The 22,241-nt window shown below is 47.2% G+C and overlaps 1 protein-coding gene across 1 annotated transcript in view; it reads right to left on the reverse strand.

Moving 5' to 3' along the window:
- Positions 1 to 3,070: 3,070 nt before the first annotated feature.
- LOC139375621 (dynein, axonemal, heavy chain 9) overlaps positions 3,071 to 22,241 on the reverse strand; it is a 130,179-nt gene continuing 111,008 nt past the window's right edge. Inside the window, exons 72-76 of the mRNA XM_071117412.1 lie at positions 20,340 to 20,510; positions 18,483 to 18,665; positions 16,790 to 17,043; positions 16,120 to 16,255; positions 3,071 to 3,654 (exon numbers count right to left, since the gene is read on the reverse strand). Coding sequence (XP_070973513.1) covers positions 3,427 to 3,654; positions 16,120 to 16,255; positions 16,790 to 17,043; positions 18,483 to 18,665; positions 20,340 to 20,510 — 972 coding nt within the window. The 3' untranslated portion in view covers positions 3,071 to 3,426. The remainder of the gene's footprint in view (positions 3,655 to 16,119; positions 16,256 to 16,789; positions 17,044 to 18,482; positions 18,666 to 20,339; positions 20,511 to 22,241) is intronic.

The raw sequence follows: 22,241 nt of genomic DNA on the forward strand, positions 1-22,241 counted from the left end.
TAAGGGCTGAGTAATCAAGGTGATGATGAGGTCCAGGTGTGTGTAATGATGGGAGCAGGTGTGCATAATGATGGTGCCAGGACCGGTGGTTAGTAGACCGGCAACGTCGAGCGCTGGAGAGGGGGAGTGGGAGTAGGCGAGACATTTTTCTCCATTGTTTTTAATGGTAGGCCACTCTGGTAGGTGATCAAATAGCCACAGTAGCATACTTGGCCACTGTTAAAACTGCAACTTAAAGCAGGTACAGCCTCAGTGTTCACAGTAAACATTGTTACACAGAATTTTCTGAACATTCAAGGTTGCACTCAGCAGACCTGAAATTTGCTTAGTGCTGAAGAAAATGAGAGGGAACATTGTATGGAACCCAAAAGAGTTCTACCTGGAACCAAAAAAGGCTTCATATTGGGTCAGCCGCAGACCCATTTTGGAACCCTTTTTTTCTAAGAGTGTAGGCATTGTTTTTAGAGTGCGTAAGTTTCACCAGTATCTGTATAGGAGGAAGTTCACCTTTCTTACAGATCATTGTCCGCAGGCAAGCATCTTTGCACCGCATACTGGGATTCCGTCACTTGCTGCAAGGCTTTGTTGTTGTCAGCACACACTAACCAGAAGAGAGATTCTTCAAATAACTTTATGAGATTTGCAAAAATGGAGTGGTTAACAATCACTCAATGGTGCAGCGTTAAAAGCCCAACGAACAGAGTTGGCTCTCAGCTTTTATAGAAAAGTCCAACCTCTTTGGCAGTTAGCAGATGTATGCAAACAGGGGTGGGGAAAATAGTGTATAAAAGGCGTTTAGCTTGTCTGTGCAGATTACGATAGCTGACGTTGCCACCATTGTGTGTTCCTTCCTGCAAGTTTCCACACAGATGAGTTCCTGCAGATAGTACAAACGGGATGTCACATACTGCAGTCGCACCCGACTGCAGTACGCCCAGACTTACGACTAAGTCACACAAGACCAGCCTGCATCAGCAAAAAAACACTTGCATATAAAAATGGACAATTCTCTATCTAAAAACAGCATAGTATGTCCACCACAACAACTACGACATCAGGTTCTGCAAGTCAGAACTACACTGCAATGCAGATGTCAGTACAGTCCGGTTACCTGCTGTGGGGAAGGAGCGTTATCCTTGTGCAATGGTTCACATTAAGGAAATCGCACAAAGCTACTTCTGGTGGTCTGGATTGGATGGAAGCATTGAGGAGAAAGCATATTCCTCGTGTCAGAAGGTTCGCAATGTACCTCAACTTCTACCTCTTCATCCGTGGGATTGGCTAGAGGTGTGGCAATGCATAAATGTAGACTTTGCAGGTCCATTCGAAGACAGAATGTTTCTTGTGGTTGTGGATACTGATAGGTAGTGGCCAGAGGTTGCCATCATGAGATCTACTACTGCTGAGAAGACCATCGAGAAGCTTGGAGAAGTGTTTAGTAGGTTTGGATTGCCACTCCAACTTGTTCGCAACAACGGACCGCAGCTGTCCCAAGTATTGGCCACGTTCCTACAGGTGAAAGGCGTATAGCACATCAGATCCACCCGTCACATCCATCAACCAACGGGCTGGCGGAGAGGTTAATTCGTACAGACCATGAAACAGGCCTTAAAAGCGTCTTAGGAAGGAACACTGCACCAACGCTCGAACAGCTTCCTGCTATCCTACAGGAACACACGGGTTCGTCTGAACCAAGGGGTTGTCTGTATAGCTACTCATGAAGAGAGAGCAACGCACAAGCGTCAACCTACACAAACCTCCGAAAGCAAAGGAGACAATGCAATGTCAACAGGAGAGCCAAGTCAAACATCATGAACTGCAAGCAAAGGACCAAGCTTTTAATCCTGGAGAAGCTTTTAGCTAGGAACTACCTCAGCGGAACAAAGTGGGTTCCTGCTACAGTCATTGCTCAGACTGGTCCTGCACTGTCGAGACTGCAGAGGATGTCATCTGGAAAAGGCACGTAGATCAGTTACTGTTGAGTAAAGCTACATTGACAGAAACACCAGTCGTGAGTCATCTAGAACTGTTACACTCTGTTTTCACCTGGGGGCTCAAGGTCAACTTTTCAGGACTGTTGTTCACAATGGTTACAATTTAAGTCGAAGGGGAGAAGGTGTGGTGTATTGGGGGTGTGCCGCAAAGCATGATGGTGTTGTATGTGTTCTAGACCTAGCACGTTCCAGATAAATGGTTGAACTGATTCCTGTCTCCCGTCTCATCATTATTGCATTTTTATAAAGGTGTGGCTATGGAACCCACGTGACATAACAGTATTGTTTGAAGGCAGATAAGTGCTAACTTTCTCTTTGGTCCAAAGAGCTCATAGAATAGAAAGAGTCAACAAAAACGCAGCACTTCAAAAGCACTTTGAATTATTTATTCTAAGCTTATAAGAGGGTAATAATTTCTCCTGAGTCCCATGCATCATCTGTACTGTGTATACCGGTATGCGCCACATAGGCAAAGGCACAATCTATTTTCATAACACTACCTGAAGGTGTAATTTGCAAGTTCTACATAGATTGCCTCCCATTGCATTATTGCTTTCTTCATTTTCCTCCCTCTTTCCATCCCTCCTCCTCATGCCTCTCTGTCTCGTGGTGCTTTGTTAAGGCCCTCCAATAACTGGATAAAGGAGACACCAGGGAGACGGAGCTGATGAGAGAGAAAGAGAGCGAAATAGAGATAGCTGAGGCATCATAACTTATACACCACCACGATAAAATGAATCCCTCCTCGAGATCCTTTTATGGTGTCCGTGTGAGTGCGTGTGTGTGTGTGCAGTCTGCACATGTCTGGGTGCAATGGATGGGTATACAGTATATGTGAGACTGCAGAATGAGCTTTAGAGTTGGGAAGGTTATTTAGGAAGGAGGTGGTTGGTGGAGAAGACTGCTTTGAAAAAGTTAGAGAGAATGACTGTAGATGAGAGAAAATGGAGGGGAAACAGGAGCAACGCAGTGAACACAAATCACCTGACTGCACTCTTGGATGGTTCAGTATAAAAGTCTTTATTCTACAAAATTGGTGTTTAAAAAAAGAAGAAACTACTATTTGAGATCTCCAGAGTAGATGATTTTTGGATTATACTGATTTAAGTATTACAGGACAAACCTATCTATTTGGTGTAGGGTTTCTCTTCTCTTTAAGACAGAATAAATCTTTATTTTGAACCTTCTCACTTCGTTCCTCATTTTGACAGGAACATTTCCTCCTTTCGACAAGTGAGATCAATCTAGAACTCAACTAGTAACAACTATTAAAAGACGGTCTGATAAGTGTGCTGTACAGTTAGCTAGGTTCATGTTTATGTGCAAAGAAAAAGGTCAGTCAAATCGACCCCATTCTGAAGTTGGCTGGCAAGATGATGTCTGATGAAGGTCTCTGACCGAAACGTCTACAAAAACAAGATAAAACGTGCATTTAGATCTGCAGTAGCAGGGCCACCCCAGCTAGGGTCCACTTGGAAGGGTTCTCTTTGGTCTTGAGGTTGAAGGTCCATACATAGGTGGGTCCTCTCTGTCTGGTCTTGTAGACAGGACACTGGTAGACGTTACGCACCTCCTGCTTGTCCACAGGGATGGCTCTGATGAAGATGACGGGCATGGTGGGGGTCAGTTCCTTCAGACGGGCATCCACCATCATACCAGCCTGGTGGGAGAGGGAGAGAGGACAATGACATGGTCTTTGAGAAAAAAAGTATCTCAACTATACACTTTTCTTCAGTGTAGGTGCCCTTAAGACAAACAACAGGAATAATGTGAAAATTAAGTATTACCATATAACTAAAGCAATTTTATTTCCTGAAGGTTATATTTGGTCAAACTGAATTAAATCATTCTTAAACAATACAGCAAATGTAATTAAATTAATCTAACTGAGTTGGCAGAAGGACAATTTAGGGGCTCAATATTTGGGGTACCCTTGAACAGTGTGTGAAAGTCACTATAAGTCTGAAGTTATCCTGTCTTCTCCTGCCTTTCAGAGCAGACTTTCCAAACACGCTCAAACAGGAAACAGAGCGGTCCATCTCACTAATTAATCCTCTCTCCACTTAGTGTCCAGGAGACAGAAGTTCCACCACGAAGCTAGCTGACTCCAGGAAACAAATGTAAATCCTAATGACTTTGGAGGAGAAGCTTGGAGGACGAAGAGACGAAGCCACTTCATGACGTCCGTCTGAATTACAGCCCTAATTGCATCAGCAGTCGGTACATTTTTTTTTGCATTCTTTTAAACATTGATAGCTTTATGTGTATTTAGGTAAATAGGAATAATGAGGGTCGTAAAAGACGCCTGCCCCATCTCATTGAAATTCATGACAATCATCTTCTTGAAGGTGTATGGGGTTGATAGAAATATAAAAAGATAACAGCAACCGTCACCATTAGGAGAGAATAGATATTTATTTGTTGCAAAGACAAAACTGGCTATAGTGTATCTTATTAATAAGCTACTGTACTTCCACAGATCTAAGTGAATCTGAACAACCCTTTAACTGGAACAGAACATGGACAAATATGACCTTGGCATTTTTAGCAATCTACACACAATGACAAATGACAAAGCAAAAACAGGTTTTTAAAAATGTTTGCAAATGTATTAAAAATAAAAAAAACAGAAATACCTTATTTACGTAAGTATTCAGACTCGAAATTGAGCTCAGGTGCATGACTGTAAAGCCCAACACATACATATAAACAATCTATAAGGCACAACACTTAAACTACATGGCCAAAAGTATGTGGACACCTGCTCGTCGTACACCTCCTTCCAAAATCATGGGGAATTAATATGGAGTTGGTCCCCCCTTTGCGGCTGTAACAGCCTCCACTTTTCTGGGAAGGTTTTCCACTAGATGTTGGAAAATTGCTGCAGGGACTTGCTTCCATTCAGCCACTAGAGCATTAGTGAGGTCGGGCACTGATGTTAGCCGATTAGGGCTGGCTCGCAGTCGGCGTTCCAATTCATCCCAAAGGTGTTTGATGTTGTTGAGGTCAGGGCTGTGTGCAGGGCAGTCAAGTTCTTCCACACCAATCCCCCCAAAAAATGTATGTATGGAACTCGCTTTGTACACAGAGCATTGTCCTGCTGAAACAGGAAAGGGCCTTCCCCAAACTGTTGCCACAAAGTTGGAAGCACAGAATCGTTTAGAATGTCATTGTATGCTGTATGGTTAAGATTTCCCTTCACTGGAACTAAGGGGCCTAGCCCGAACCATGAAAAACAGCCCAGACCATTATTCCTCCTGATTCATTACTCCAGAGAACGTGTTTCCACTGCTCCAGGGTCCAATGGCGAAGAGCTTTATACCACTCCAGTCGACGCTTGGCATTGCGCATGGGGATCTTAGGCTTGTGTGTGGCTGCTCGGCCATGGAAACCCATTTCATGAAGCTCCGGGCGAGCAGTTCTTGTGCTGACATTGCTTCCAGAGGCAGTTTGGGACTCGGTAGTGGGTGTTGCACCCGAGGACAGACAATTTTTATGCGCTTTGCGCTTCAGCACTCGCGGTTCCGTTCTGTGAGCTTGTGTGGCCTACTACTTAGCGGCTGAGCCGCTGTTGCTCCTAGACGTTTCCACTTCACAATAAGAGCACTTACAGTTAACCGGGGCAGCTTTAGCAGGGCAGAAATATTACAAACTGACTTGTTGGAAAGGTGGCGTCCTTTGACGGTGCCACGTTAAAAGTGACTGAGCTCTTCACTACGGGCCATTCTACTGCCAATGTTTGTCTATGGAGATTGCATGGCTGTGTGCTCAATTGTATACACTGGTCAGCAACGGGTGTGGCTGAAATAGCTGAATACACTAATTTGAAAGAGTGTCCACATACTTTTGGCCATGTGCTGTACATACAAAGAAAATATATAACCCTATTTTCCAGTGTTGTAGTAATACGGTCTCGAGACCACATATTGAGTGTCTCGGTCTTGTCTCGGTGTCGAATACATTTGTACTAGGTCTTGACTCGATCTCGGACAGTGAGGACTCATAATTTCATCCCGAGACCAGCCGAGACCAGCGAAGTAAAAAACTCATTATCAGCTTCCATTTAGTCAGCCCTAAAACCGCTTCGCCAAGCCAAATATATACACTCCTTTCTTGAAACATGAATACAGCCTTTATATCTATTATAGTCATGTTTGTGCAGTGGTGAACCTATAGGCCTTCAGTGTGTAAACCTATAGGCCCTTCAGTGTGTGAACCTATAGGCCTTCAGTGTGTGACAGGTTAGTACAGTGGTGAACCTATAGGACCTTCAGTGTGTGACAGGTTAGTACAGTGGTGAACCTATAGGTCTTCAGTGTGTGACAGGTCCTATAGGTCTTCAGTGTGTGACAGGTCCTATAGGCCTTCAGTGTGTGACAGGTTAGTACAGTGGTGAACCTATAGGACCTTCAGTGTGTGACAGGTTAGTACAGTGGTGAACCTATAGGTCTTCAGTGTGTGACAGGTCCTATAGGTCTTCAGTGTGTGACAGGTCCTATAGGCCTTCAGTGTGTGACAGGTTAGTACAGTGGTAAACCTATAGGACCTTCAGTGTGTGACAGGTTAGTACAGTGGTGAACCTATAGGTCTTCAGTGTGTGACAGGTTAGTACAGTGGTGAACCTATAGACCTTCAGTGTGTGACAGGTCCTATAGGTCTTCAGTGTGTGACAGGTTAGTACAGTGGTGAACCTATAGGTTTTCAGTGTGTGACAGGTTAGTACAGTGGTGAACCTATAGACCTTCAGTGTGTGACAGGTCCTATAGGCCTTCAGTGTGTGACAGGTTAGTACAGTGGTGAACCTATAGGACCTTCAGTGTGTGACAGGTTAGTACAGTGGTGAACCTATAGGTCTTCAGTGTGTGACAGGTTAGTACAGTGGTGAACCTATAGGACCTTCAGTGTGTGACAGCTTAGTACAGTGGTGAACCTATAGGTCTTCAGTGTGTGATAGGTCCTATAGGTCTTCAGTGTGTGACAGGTCCTATAGGCCTTCAGTGTGTGACAGGTTAGTACAGTGGTGAACCTATAGGACCTTCAGTGTGTGACAGGTTAGTACAGTGGTGAACCTATAGGTCTTCAGTGTGTGACAGGTCCTATAGGTCTTCAGTGTGTGACAGGTCCTATAGGCCTTCAGTGTGTGACAGGTTAGTACAGTGGTGAACCTATAGGACCTTCAGTGTGTGACAGGTTAGTACAGTGGTGAACCTATAGGTCTTCAGTGTGTGACAGGTTAGTACAGTGGTGAACCTATATGACCTTCAGTGTGTGACAGGTTAGTACAGTGGTGAACCTATAGGTCTTCAGTGTGTGACAGGTTAGTACAGTGGTGAACCTATAGGACCTTCAGTGTGTGACAGGTTAGTACAGTGGTGAACCTATAGGTCTTCAGTGTGTGACAGGTCCTATAGGCCTTCAGTGTGTGACAGGTTAGTACAGTGGTGAACCTATAGGACCTTCAGTGTGTGACAGGTTAGTACAGTGGTGAACCTATAGGACCAGTGTGTGACAGGTTAGTACAGTGGTGAACCTATAGACCTTCAGTGTGACAGGTTAGTACAGTGGTGAACCTATAGGACCTTCAGTGTGTGACAGGTTAGTACAGTGGTGAACCTATAGGACCAGTGTGTGACAGGTTAGTACAGTGGTGAACCTATATGACCTTCAGTGTGTGACAGGTTAGTACAGTGGTGAACCTATAGGACCTTCAGTGTGTGACAGGTTAGTACAGTGGTGAAACTATAGGCCTTCAGTGTGTACCAGGTTCATGATTCTGAAAGGACAGCAACCGTAATACTAGTATACTCATGTAGGAGTGCACTTTTTGTTAAAAAAAACAAGGGCCAGTGGTGTAGTGGAGGCTATTTGTAGGTATAAACTGTATACACACTTTTATTCAGTGGGCATTGCGTATAATCACTTCTTAATCCCTATTGATGCGTATCAAAGTAGTGTAGTGGAGGTATACTACTTACCAATTACGTACTACAATAGAGAAATCATACCTACACAATCAGCGGCTTACACAAACGCAAAGCACGTGAAATATATTCACATGCGCGCCGCACACATAGCCTCGTTTCAGAGGAACATCATCCGCAGGCAGCAAGAGTGTGCAGCTCTCAGCTGGTTTTGGCATGGAGCAGCTCACAGAAGAATGACATCGGTAGCCGGTAGGGTAGGAAAGACATTTCAACTTATGATATCTACCAGTAAATGCTAACTAAGACAACAATGGGTAAGCAAACCAGGTACTGAAAAAGTTTAGTCTGAAGTGTTGTTTAGTAGGCTATTTGTGATGTGCAATTGTCATCATGCCCTGTTTGCATCAGGGGCGTAGACATGGATGGGCCTGGGAGGACAGAGGCCCACCCACTGGTGGGCCTGTCAGAATGATGTGGTTTAAGCATTGTTGTGGACTTAAATACGATGGTCTATAAAAAAAAGTGATTGAGAGTGAATATCTGAAAAATCTATAGGGAAATTCATTTAAAAAACAGGAAAACATGGGACTTTTCACCCAGGGTGCCTTTCCTTCGCCTGGCGGGCCATTAGGGAACTAACATTTGAGTATACCCCCTTCTCCAGGAACCACTATACCACTGCCTAGGGCCAATGGAAAGACAGCATTCACACACAGCATGATGTTGAAGAATAAGCAGTCCATTCACCTGGACATAATAAGCCAGTAGGTCCCAATCAGAAGAATAGGACAACACAACCATTAATCATTTCCCAATCAAAATGTACAACGATTACTTCCCATTGCAACAACAAAAAAACATTTCACGTTTGACACACAAAGTATCCAGTCACCTAAGTGTTAGTTTTAACTCCTTTCCAGATATGAAACAAACAGACAATCATAATATCAGTCAAAAATATCTAATTCACTGTTTATGCTACAAAATCAACTCCATAAGAGGTTTTAAAAATAGGTTATATTGGACTCAACGTTCCACGACGTACACTAAGGCATTGTTGGCAGAATAGATGGATGCAGTTCAATGCATTAATATAATTCCCCAATACATTTCTTGGTAGTCCAAAACATATTTGCTATCAGATTGTAAATCCCAGCTGGCCTGGTATATTGTTTGCTGCCTCCATTTGGGATTCACTGTTTCAGTTTCAACGACTCAATATTCTGGACAAAAATTGATGAATGTAACTAAGGCTGGGAATGTCAATACAATCAAACAAGCAAGGGCAATGATCACAAGTCAGTCATAACATGGCTAATTGGCTAGCGAACCTATGTATGTAGCAAGCTAAAAACACAGAGCCTAACATTAGCTAGATTGCTAGGAGGATGTCATGTCATGCCATTGAAGGATTGGGTGAGTAACAAAATGTTTCCTCTCGTATCGTTTTCGGTGGCTATACACAGCTACCAATAACTTTATTGACAGTTATCCAGTTAGCATATTTCTTGAGTTCGCAAATTCACTCTGGCTATCTACTCCGATTTCAGAGCATTCTCATATGAGTGTGCCAGAGTGCAGAACAACTGATGAACCTGCTGAATATGACTGGTGTCAGTAAACGTAGACAAAAAAAAGTTATAGTAAAAAACGCTCTAGATAACATGTAAACAGCCTAACCAGCTCTGCTATGGTGAGTAAAATGGTCAGAGTGAGGGTTCTCTCATTTGTGTCTGGAAGTAGCTAGCTAGCAAGCTAGCCAACTTTAGCCAGTGAGCTTGGGTCCTTGGTTGGGACGAGCATGCATTGGCAGGCAAACTGCAGAAGGACAAGGAGGCTACAATTCCCCATGGTTTATTATTGCAATTTTGACGGTCAAATAGATGAAAAAGTTTGAGAGGGTTTATCTAATGGTCATTAGATTTGAGCTCATCTTGCTCTGGCTAGAATTAGTTGTTGATCTTGTTGTTCATGATGTGCATAACTGAGGGAGAGAGAGACTACCTTTTCATGGTTGTTTGACCAAATGTAAGAGGACCCCCAAGGTGTTTACATATTTGCAGAAATCTATTCCGGTGTATTTTGTGGCTTTTGTCGAATGAGTTCTAAAGATCTAAAGTCGTGCTGTTGCAACTGCCTGTAAACACACAGTCCAGTTCAAAGTGAATGATGGCAGGCCCTACTGCCTGTAAACACACAGTCCAGTTCAAAGTGAATGATGGCAGGCCCTACTGCCTGTAAACACACAGTCCAGTTCAAAGTGAATGATGGCAGGCCCTACTGCCTGTAAACACACAGTCCAGTTCAAAGTGAATGATGGCAGGCCCTACTGCCTGTAAACACACAGTCCAGTTCAAAGTGAATGATGGCAGGGCCGTGTGGCAAATGGCTTGTTTGCATAAAGGCCTACTGTAGATCTGACTGGCTATAGCGCATGGGTCTGTGTCGACCGGTCCTGGACAAGACAGCTGTTTTTATTTACTGCAGTGTCTATTATTGTCCAAACACAAGGCTGCTTTCCCACTCTATTTTGCTGTTAAATTTTCACAAATGCCTTAGTATATGTAATTCCCAAACATTCTAATAATTTATGAAAATGTGAAAATGACCATATCTCAGTAGTCACTTGACAACCCCCCTGGGGATGTATATGAACAGATTTGAACAAGATTTCATGTTGCTGAAATGCTGTCAGTTCCACTTTAAATGCAACAAATTTTCGCAAGTAACTTATTTTCAAAGAGATGGCTGAGACCTGCTGCAGCCGCTGTAAACTAACCAACAACAAAGCTAGCTAGCTAGACCGTGGGAAAACTATTGCTCGCTATTGTGCAGTGAGTGACCTGTTAGCCTTCAAGAAGGCAGAAGTTTCCATACGTTTTTGTAAAAATGGTCCCACCCATTAAGTCAAAATGTGATTGGTTGATTCCACTGTCACTCTAAAATGTTGCCCGTATACAGTTGAATGGCAGATGCCTTTATCTAGCTACTGATAGCCTAACCAATGGCTGACTTAGCTAGCTAGATTTATCTACCCAGAGACCAGCAAAGAGAAATCCTGATTGTATCTTTTTTTCTCTTCAGTGTTAACCCTTTCCAATGAAAACTGATTAGGGTATAAGTGGTGGGGTGTGGGCTTATGGGATAAGTAGTGAGGGGTGGGTGGGGGGATTAGGGGATAAGTGGCGGGTGCGGGTTGGGGTTTAGGGGATAAGTGGTGGGGGGCAGATGGGGGTTTAGGGGATAAGTGGTAGGGTGCGGGTTGGGGCTTAGGGGATAAGTGGTGGGGTGCAGATGGGGGTTTAGGGGATAAGTGGTGGGGTGCGGGTTGGGGCTTAGGGGATAAGTGGTGGGGTGCGGGTTGGGGCTTAGGGGATAAGTGGCGGGTTGGGGCTTAGGGGATAAGTGGCGGGGTGAGGGTTGGGGCTTAGGGGATAAGTGGCAGGGTGAGGGTTGTGGCTTAGGGGATAAGTGGCGGGGTGAGGGTGGGGGCTTAGGGGATAAGTGGTGGGGGCGCGTGGGGGCTTATGGGAGAAGTGGTGGGGGGCGGGGCTTAGGGGATAAGTGGCGGGTTGGGGCTTAGGGGATAAGTGGTGGGGGGCAGATGGGGGTTTCAGGGATAAGTGGTAGGGTGCGGGTTGGGGCTTAGGGGATAAGTGGTGGGGTGCAGATGGGGGTTTAGGGGATAAGTGGTGGGGTGCGGGTTGGGGCTTAGGGGATAAGTGGTAGGGTGCGGGTTGGGGCTTAGGGGATAAGTGGTGGGGTGCAGATGGGGGTTTAGGGGATAAGTGGTGGGGTGCGGGTTGGGGCTTAGGGGATAAGTGGTGGGGTGCGGGTTGGGGCTTAGGGGATAAGTGGCGGGTTGGGGCTTAGGGGATAAGTGGCGGGGTGAGGGTTGGGGCTTAGGGGATAAGTGGCAGGGTGAGGGTTGTGGCTTAGGGGATAAGTGGCGGGGTGAGGGTGGGGGCTTAGGGGATAAGTGGTGGGGGCGCGTGGGGGCTTATGGGAGAAGTGGTGGGGGGCGGGTGGGTGCTTAGGGGATAAGTGGTGGGGGGGGCATAGGGGATAAGTGGTGGGGGGTGGGTGGGGGCTTAGGGGATAAGTGGCAGGGGGCGGGTGGGGGCTTAGGGGATATGTGGTGGGGGGGAGGCATAGGGGATAAGTGGCGGGGGGTGGGTGGGGGCTTAGGGGATAAGTGGTGGGGGGCAGATGGGGGTTTAGGGGATAAGTGGTAGGGTGCGGGTTGGGGCTTAGGGGATAAGTGGTGGGGTGAGGGTTGGGGCTTAGGGGATAAGTGGCAGGGTGAGGGTTGTGGCTTAGGGGATAAGTGGCGGGGTGAGGGTGGGGGCTTAGGGGATAAGTGGTGGGGGCGCGTGGGGGCTTATGGGAGAAGTGGTGGGGGGCGGGGCTTAGGGGATAAGTGGCGGGTTGGGGCTTAGGGGATAAGTGGTGGGGGGCAGATGGGGGTTTAGGGGATAAGTGGTGGGGTGCGGGTTGGGGCTTAGGGGATAAGTGGTAGGGTGCGGGTTGGGGCTTAGGGGATAAGTGGTGGGGTGCAGATGGGGGTTTAGGGGATAAGTGGTGGGGTGCGGGTTGGGGCTTAGGGGATAAGTGGTGGGGTGCGGGTTGGGGCTTAGGGGATAAGTGGCGGGTTGGGGCTTAGGGGATAAGTGGCGGGGTGAGGGTTGGGGCTTAGGGGATAAGTGGCAGGGTGAGGGTTGTGGCTTAGGGGATAAGTGGCGGGGTGAGGGTGGGGGCTTAGGGGATAAGTGGTGGGGGCGCGTGGGGGCTTATGGGAGAAGTGGTGGGGGGCGGGTGGGTGCTTAGGGGATAAGTGGTGGGGGGGGCATAGGGGATAAGTGGTGGGGGGTGGGTGGGGGCTTAGGGGATAAGTGGCGGGGGGCGGGTGGGGGCTTAGGGGATATGTGGTGGGGGGGGGCATAGGGGATAAGTGGCGGGGGGTGGGTGGGGGCTTAGGGGATAAGTGGTGGGGGGCAGATGGGGGTTTAGGGGATAAGTGGTAGGGTGCGGGTTGGGGCTTAGGGGATAAGTGGTGGGGTGCAGATGGGGGTTTAGGGGATAAGTGGTGGGGTGTGGGCTTAAGGGATAAGTAGTGAGGGGTGGGTGGGGGGATTAGGGGATAAGTGGCGGGTGCGGGTTGGGGTTTAGGGGATAAGTGGTGGGGGGCAGATGGGGGTTTAGGGGATAAGTGGTGGGGTGCGGGTTGGGGCTTAGGGGATAAGTGGTGGGGTGCGGGTTGGGGCTTAGGGGATAAGTGGCGGGTTGGGGCTTAGGGGATAAGTGGCGGGTTGGGGCTTAGGGGATAAGTGGTGGGGGGCAGATGGGGGTTTACGGGATAAGTGGTAGGGTGCGGGTTGGGGCTTAGGGGATAAGTGGTGGGGTGCAGATGGGGGTTTAGGGGATAAATGGTAGGGTGCGGGTTGGGGCTTAGGGGATAAGTGGTGGGTTGCAGATGGGGGCTTAGGGGATAAGTGGTGGGGTGCGGGTTGGGGCTTAGGGGATAAGTGGTGGGGTGCGGGTTGGGGCTTAGGGGATAAGTGGCGGGTTGGGGCTTAGGGGATAAGTGGTGGGGTGCAGATGGGGGTTTAGGGGATAAATGGTAGGGTGCGGGTTGGGGCTTAGGGGATAAGTGGTGGGGTGCAGATGGGGGTTTAGGGGATAAGTGGTGGGGTGCGGGTTGGGGCTTAGGGGATAAGTGGTGGGGTGCGGGTTGGGGCTTAGGGGATAAGTGGCGGGTTGGGGCTTAGGGGATAAGTGGCGGGTTGGGGCTTAGGGGATAAGTGGCGGGGTGAGGGTTGGGGCTTAGGGGATAAGTGGCAGGGTGAGGGTTGTGGCTTAGGGGATAAGTGGCGGGGTGAGGGTGGGGGCTTAGGGGATAAGTGGTGGGGGGCACATGGGGGCTTATGGGATATGTGGTGGGGGGGGCATAGGGGATAAGTGGCGGGGGGTGGGTGGGGGCTTAGGGGATAAGTGGCGGGGTGTGGGCTTATGGGATAAGTAGTGAGGGGTGGGTGGGGGGATTAGGGGATAAGTGGCGGGTACAGGGGATAAGTGGTGGGGGGCAGATGGGGGTTTACGGGATAAGTGGTAGGGTGCGGGTTGGGGCTTAGGGGATAAGTGGTGGGGTGCAGATGGGGGTTTAGGGGATAAATGGTAGGGTGCGGGTTGGGGCTTAGGGGATAAGTGGTGGGGTGCAGATGGGGGTTTAGGGGATAAGTGGTGGGGTGCGGGTTGGGGCTTAGGGGATAAGTGGTGGGGTGCGGGTTGGGGCTTAGGGGATAAGTGGCGGGTTGGGGCTTAGGGGATAAGTGGCGGGTTGGGGCTTAGGGGATAAGTGGCGGGGTGAGGGTTGGGGCTTAGGGGATAAGTGGCAGGGTGAGGGTTGTGGCTTAGGGGATAAGTGGCGGGGTGAGGGTGGGGGCTTAGGGGATAAGTGGTGGGGGGCACATGGGGGCTTATGGGATAAGTGGTGGGGGGCGGGTGGGTGCTTAGGGGATAAGTGGTGGGGGGGGGGGGGCGGGCATAGGGGATAAGTGGTGGGGGGTGGGTGGGGGCTTAGGGGATAAGTGGCGGGGGGCGGGTGGGGGCTTAGGGGATAAGTGGTGGGGGGGGGCATAGGGGATAAGTGGTGTGGGGTGGGTGGGGGCTTAGGGGATAAGTGGCGGGGGGCGGGTGGGGGCTTAGGGGATAAGTGGCGGGGGGCGGGTGGGGGCTTAGGGGATAAGTGGTTGGGGGCAGGTGGGGGCTTAGGGGATAAGTGGCGGGGGGGCAGGTTGGGGCTTAGGGGATAAGTGGCGGGGGGCGGGTGGGGGCTTAGGGGATAAGTGGTTGGGGGCAGGTGGGGGCTTAGGGGATAAGTGGCGGGGGGGCAGGTTGGGGCTTAGGGGATAAGTAGTGGAGACAGACAACCAACCTGTGTTGCCAGGCGGGGTGGGAGGGGGGGGGGGGGTGTAGGCCCACCTCTTTTTGTTTCACTTTTCTTTACATACCAATTGTATTATTACTAAATCATGTGTGATCAATCTGATCATTTCTCTGTATGTATTTATTTTTTATTTTCTTTTGAGTGGCAGCCTACAGGTAGGTAGGTACGTGTGGTATAAACTGCGTAAATTGAATATTGTACCTGCAACCCCCCCAACAAAAAAATGACAAAGCAAATAAGCTACAGTACCAAACACACACCCTTCCCATCCCCCCACTATCATCTCTAGATCTTTATTATATACACATAGAGTGCTACTGTGTATTCCCCCGTCTTTGATGTCCGCATCCCCTGAATAAGTAGCTTGGCTCATTCATACAGATGAGCTGGTTTATCATAAATCTTTGACTTGTACAGCTGCAGCGCCAGAGCCGGGCTCCAGATGGAGGGATGCTGCTCACACTCCCGTTCACACTCCGTTACACCCTGACACTACACGGGCACAGTGCTGGCCCAGGGCTGAGAGGAGGAGTGGAGATGAGAGGAGCCAATATGAGTGCAAGACAGAAGTTAGGAGGAGAGAGGAGGGGAGCGGAGAGGAGAGGGGGAGAGGACGGGAGAGGACACTGACTGTTTTCATCGTTGCCTGCCTTCCTCCCTCCCGGACTGCCCGCCTGTCTCCCTCGCTGCTCGTCTCTCAGTCTGACTGTCTGCCTATACCCCTCCCTGTCTGTCTGTCTCCAGCTTTTAATAAAGAGAGAACACAGCAGTGCCACTCATAAGGGTGATTAAAGTGTGCCAGTGCATACTCGACACATTCACTAATTAACAGGTCCACTGGGACCCTGCAGGAGAGCTGGATGCATACATATAATAAAAAGAAAGCCTGACTGGCACACTCATGCACACACTATTCCATACTACAGTAGTAACTGAAGTAACCTTGAGATAAACTTTAATTAAATAACTACTTTACCCTCTCTAACCATGTATGGACTGTAAGCCTCTTCACACATGCATTGTAGGTGGGAAATCTATGTACACACACACACAACACGACTATGTCACTCTTAAGTCACTGATACGTCAGCCACACGACTCCTCAATGTGGTGACATCCCCACCTGTGTGTCCCAGCAAGCTCCTTCCACGTACAGTCCATGTACGTAGGCCCCCTCTGACATACATACCCAAGTCTCACTAGCTATGTCACCTTTGTGTCATCTATATGTCCCCTATATAACCCCTCTCTGTACCTGAGTGTCCCAGCGAGCTCCCTCCATGTACAGTCCGTGTACGTAGGCCCCCTCCCTGGGAGGAGTGCTGAAGTCCTCTCTGTTCTTCTTGGTGACGTCACACTGCAGACACATCCTGTCCAGAGGCCACTCATTCCTGACAGGAGGAATCATGGGAACATCATGGAATGTTGTATCACAATCACCTGCCTTTACCTCCCTTATCTCACCTCATTTGCTCACATCGTATATAGACTTGTTTCTACTGTATTATTGACTTTATGTTTGTTTTACTCCATGTGTAACTCTGTGTCGTTGTATGTGTCGAACTGCTTTGCTTTATCTTGGCCAGGTCGCAATTGTAAATGAGAACTTGTTCTCAACTTGCCTACCTGGTTAAATAAAGGTGAAATAAAAAAAATATATAAAAAAAAGTAGTATCGTGAGAACAGCTTTTATCGTGATAATTGACAGTGGGAATTCTAGGTACAATGTGAATTCTATTCTCACAGAAAAAACTGTTTTGAAATTAGAAAAACTGTACTTCTCACATTATTTTAAAACGAATAACAGTTTTGTTTCCATTATCTGATAATATGTGTGATCGTGCCGAGCCTGCGTTAGCACAAGTATCATTGAATCCACTTTTTCAGGCTATATTTCTGTAATATCGATTATCATGCCAACCTACCTGCGAGCCATTGCCTGCATGATGGCTGTCAGAAAGGACTGAGGGTTGAAGAAGCCGGCCAGCCAGACGGCTGAGGGCAAGATGAAGTCAGTGGCCCAGGCCTCCAGCTCCTTGATCCTCCCCAGCAGGTCAGTGAACCACAGGACCAGGCCACACATAGACGGGTAGGCCCGTCTGGTCCATGACTCTGGGACCAGGTCCAGGAAGATGGCCGTCTGGAGACTCTCCATGTCACTGGTCATAGTCAGCTCTCCCTGAGAGGGAGGAACCAATCAGAAAAAGCGATGGGAATGAGATTCAGAGAACCTTTATTGGCAGTCAATTATGGAATAAGTTTGTGTCCAATGTTTTATTAGTAAGGTACATTTTTTTATTCAAACAACTTTTTAATGAATAAAGTAAATTTTCCTGTGGATTTCTGCAAGAACACTGAGGAGAAATCTCACAGTTATTGGAGTTGTCTTTTTCACACTAAAATTGAAATCCTGTGTGTCATTGAGCAATACCACCCTGTAACCACTAGCAACAGCAACCCATAGCTGATGAAGCATGCATAAACAAAAGCAGTCACTCACTTTCTTCAATTTCTATCCAAAGAGAAAACAGAATAATTATATGGATGGAGGCTAACAAGTTAAATGGCTATGACACACAGTGTGTCCTCCACCGAATGATACCGTAGCTAGCTGATGAATGTATTCATGTCTCGCCGTCATAACCCTTCTTTACTGAGGCGATAAAGAGTTCCCAGACGTATCTCATCTACTGCAGAGCGTTAACCCTGAACCAGTCACCCTTTTAACTCTCCCCCAAATCACTCAGATCCCTCAACAAGTCAGGACACCCCCTCCCACCCCCCAAATGCTTCCAGCCAAGGTCTAGATTCTGATAGTTCCAATTTATTTGCACAGTAAAGTCGAAATATGAGTACATTTGACTGGTAAAATAAAGTACATAGCTTTTAACTCACTGAGGCGATTTACCAGAGGCAATATGTTGAGGCATCGAAGCTCATAACTCCTTAGAAAAGGCACTCACACACACGCACATAACCTGCCTTAACCCTAAACCAGCCGTTGCTAAGACAACACTGAGCTAATATACAGCTGGGATTCCAGAACAGGACATGTCATGAAATGTCATTTTACTTTTATGTATTTAAAAAATATATTCTCTCCAGTGTTTAAGGTCATTGTTTCTCAAATCCTCACTATGACTAACACTTAAGACGAAACGCATGCACACACGCACACGTGCACACACACTAGGGGCCAGAGGGCTGACTCACCACTACTTAAGAAGACAGCCTGCGTTTCAGAGGAATACTAGTGACACAAATTTATGCAGGAATAATAACAGAGCAGACCAGACTGCTACAGCTACTGTATACAGGCTTAACCAACAGAGCGTGACTCATTACCCCAATGATAAAAAAATATATTTTTCAACCCTAAAAGGGGAAGTTGACTCCAATGCCATTGTTTCTTTTTCTTAGAAGTGGTCTATCGGTTGGCAGTGCCCAGCCACCCACCACCGGTGGACACTGGCATTGTTTACCCCAAAACAAGTCATTATCTGAGCTTCAAAGCAAAGTTAACTCAAAGTAACTGTGGGGGAGTGAGTAGAAGAAGTAGACAAAGAAGACTGTTTGTGATTGGCTGACCTTGATAGAATGATTGATTGATTGACTCACCTTGAGTCCAAGGTTGAGTTCGCGTAGGGATCGCCTTATCTCCTGGGTGAGTGTGTTCATCCTTTCACACTCCTGCAGCGCCACCACCTGGTAGGGTGTCCTCTCCTCAGCTTTCCCCAGCAGCTCTACCATGTTAAACTCCTCTGGTAACTTCTCCATTATCTCCTCCAACACAGACCGTACCTGGGGTAAAGGTGTGTGTGTGTGTGTGTATGTGTGTGTGGTGTGTGTGAAGAGACAGTCACAAAAGAGGGGGTAAATATTAACCTTGAATTTGGGGATGTATTGTGAAGACGGTATTAATGTCGGTATCAGTGTCGGTGTCACATTTTGTTACTGAAAAGTAGGGAATCAAAAAAAGATTACATCCGTCGAGTAAACATGATAAGAATTCCAAGCACTAATGACTCCTTGAGAAGAAAATTATGGAAGAAAAAAAATGTATAAATATTCATGAGAATTATTTGCAACAACAGCAGCCGTTTGTCTTTAATAAAAGTCAAATCCCCAGAGAATCAATCCTCGTCTCATATTTCCGTTGGGTAAGTGATGAAAGCTTATGTCTGTGTCCACATTTCCCAGCACTAGAGATCAATCCACGGATTAAACATTGAACAAAGGATTGGAGGTCATCATAACTATGGATTCTCCTCTCAAATATTGAATCTGTCTTTTTCAGCTCCGCGGCAGCCTGCATATCAAACAGGAAGCGCTCAAACGGACATCATTCGCTAGCGTTGGTTGTCATCTGTTAAGACATAACTATCTCTGTTTCTCAGTTGTAAAGGTCAGCCGTCATAATACACCCAGGCAAACACACACACACACACGTACAAACACGCACCCACATGTATGTGCACACACACACTTCTATATCATGAAAAGTCAGACAGCACTAAAGCGTGAGATAGTGTAGGGACACAAGAAGTCACTGCTCTACATCTATCACGCCCATTAAACAGGAAGCTAGCTTGCATATTAGAAAAGTGAGGTCATAATGTATTTGAATTTATAAACTGGGTGGTTCGAGCCCTGAATACTGATTGGCTGACAGCCGTGGTATATCAGACCGTATACCACGGGTATGACAAAATATTTATTTTTACTGCTCTAATTACGTTGGTAACCAGTTTATAATAGCAATAAGGCAGCTCAGGGTTTGTGGTATATGGCCAACATACCACGGCTAAGGGCTGTGTCCAGGCACTCTGCTTTGCGTCGTGTGTAAGAACAGTCCTTAGCCGTGGTATATTGGCCATATACCACACCCCCTCTGGCCTTATTGCTTAAGTATAACACTTTTCTGAGTGCTTTAGATTGTAAGGGGGGATTGAGCTCATTCACTATGATCATATTTGTTTCAGACATTGGACTAGTTTTTCTGAGGTAACACATGGGAGTGTATTTAAGGTAAGGCATATGGGGATTGGGAACAAGGGAATAAGATTGTCCAGACATTGGGAGAGTGTAGTTACGGTAACCCATATAGGTTGTCAGGGGGTAGAGGTGACGTGTGCTGTATTATGTCACTCCTGTCAGTGCCAGATGGGTGTTATAGAGCTATGACCTTGGACCAAAGACTACCTTGTTCTTTACCTTACAATCAGTATGGTTCAGGTTTGACACTTTCAAAATATGAATCAGTTCACAGAACTTAGAATCTCAGAGGCAGCAATCGCTCTGACATTGGCCCAACTTCCTCTACACTCTATGGGCCGGTTTCTGGGCCACAGATGAAGCCTGGACTCCAAAACCATGCTCAATGGAGAACCTCAATGGGTGTAGGCTGTTAGCCTGTGGTTTTACCATATATGACTGTCGCATTGCTCCTCCTCCATACAGTTAGTCCATCCCTACCTTCTCATCTCTGGTGGTCCCACTGCCCTCCCCGGCCCCTCCGTCTCTGGGCTGCATCTCCAGCACAGTCCGGAACAACTTCTCAGACGTCTGCGTTAGGAAGCCGATCTCAGCGTTGGGGTGGAGGCCGTACAGGTAGGGAGACTCTGCAGGAAGTGTGTCATCTATGTACTGGAGGAAGAGGGAATTACACGTTAGAACACCAAATTAGTGGGAGTGTGCATTTCAATATTCTACAGTGAATTCCCGTCCTTCATCTGCACTGATCTGAAGAAAAAAAACTGGTGAAGAAAATATGGTGGATGCCAGATATAGTATATACTTTGCCAAGCTCTGTTAAAGCAAAGGAAATAATGAGACATGTTATAGTTCTAGAACATCTGGCCATTGTGGTGGCAAAGGGCTACTCATTTCTCCTGGAGATTTTCAAAGGTTTCCCCTTTCACACCGATCCATATCCTCATTTGAATTCCATGCTGTCACTGTCACTTGTCCACTCAAGCTTAACATTATTGCCATCTATGGCCCACCAGGTGCCCTTGGAGAGTTCCTTAATAAGATCGATGCCGTGATAAGTTCACTTCCTGACGTTGGTCACCGCTAATCGTACTCTGAGATTTCAACCTCCCAACGCCTTCCTTCGATTCATTTCTTTCCACCTCTTTCTTTCCACTATTTTCCTCTTTGACTTCACACTTTCCCAGTCCCCTACCACTCACAAGGCAGTCAATGTGCTTGACCTTATCTTCACCAGATGCTGTTTGTCTACGAATCCCCCTGCTCCCCATCCATGTCTCTCATCACTACTTCGTATTGGTTTTCTCTCCCTCTCTCCTCCAACCCCCGCACTCAACTGGCTTATCCCAGTCAAAGCTCTTCTCTGTCCTGGTCCCCAAATGTTCTGAAAACATCTCAAAACCTCTGAGAAGTATCTCAAATAATCCCATAGCCTGCCCTCCTTCCCTTTCCCCTCCTCCATCCCCATCTCTCTCCTGTACAATGGGCAGTACAGATGGATGAGGGAGTGGACATGGCCTAACAGACCCCCAGGGACCACCAGGCCTTTCCAGTTCCAGGCGCTCCAGCTAAGTCTCAGCCACTCAGCTCCCTCTCTATCTGTTTGCTGGCCAAGTGTAAAACGCTCCAGACCTCCATGCCAGGTGTCTCTGTCAGCCTAGACGTGCCCAGCGAACAACACCCGGGCTGGGGATAATTAAATACAACCTCTCCCTGGGGAGCTGGTGGGAGGAATGTGGACAGGCTGCGAGGGCTGGCAGACATTTTAGCAAGAGAGTGTTACTGATATAAATCTTGGCAGTTGTCATTTTTTTTTCTTTAAAAGAGGGCTGTGGTGAAGCAAAGTTCCTGCTGTCATAACAGAGAAGCAAACAGAACAGATTCCAGAGTTGGAGAGAAATATCTGCACGCCGAAAATGGGGAAAACAAGTAGATTTGAATTGACACAACAGACTTAGACCTTAGACTGTCAAGGTTGCTATCTAATAAATGATGGATGATATTTTTTTACTTCCGCAATTGACACAACAACCAAGTATACAATATAGTTATAGATAAGTTACAGATAAGTAACCAACTTTCCCCCCCCCACATTCTCAAGGTTGCTATTTAATAATTGACATGACTTACTTATGCGTCTGCCATGTCTGTAAGCTAGTTAGCTCCGCTAGCCAGGCATTGGCCATGGGCTCAACTAGCTAGCTATCATAATGCTACCCGTTAGAATATCCCTGAGCTGTCCTCCTCACGGATGGAAAACATGTCACTTGTGCGCACCACATAAATCTTGAGGTAAAATCTGACCCGACCCGGGGAAATGAAAACCAATGAATACAGAGGTTCTCAGGCAGGCTAGACGCGCAATATCCTTACTGTTGCATCACA

This window comes from Oncorhynchus clarkii, chromosome 20, assembly GCF_045791955.1.
Source record: "Oncorhynchus clarkii lewisi isolate Uvic-CL-2024 chromosome 20, UVic_Ocla_1.0, whole genome shotgun sequence".
NCBI lineage: Eukaryota > Metazoa > Chordata > Actinopteri > Salmoniformes > Salmonidae > Oncorhynchus > Oncorhynchus clarkii.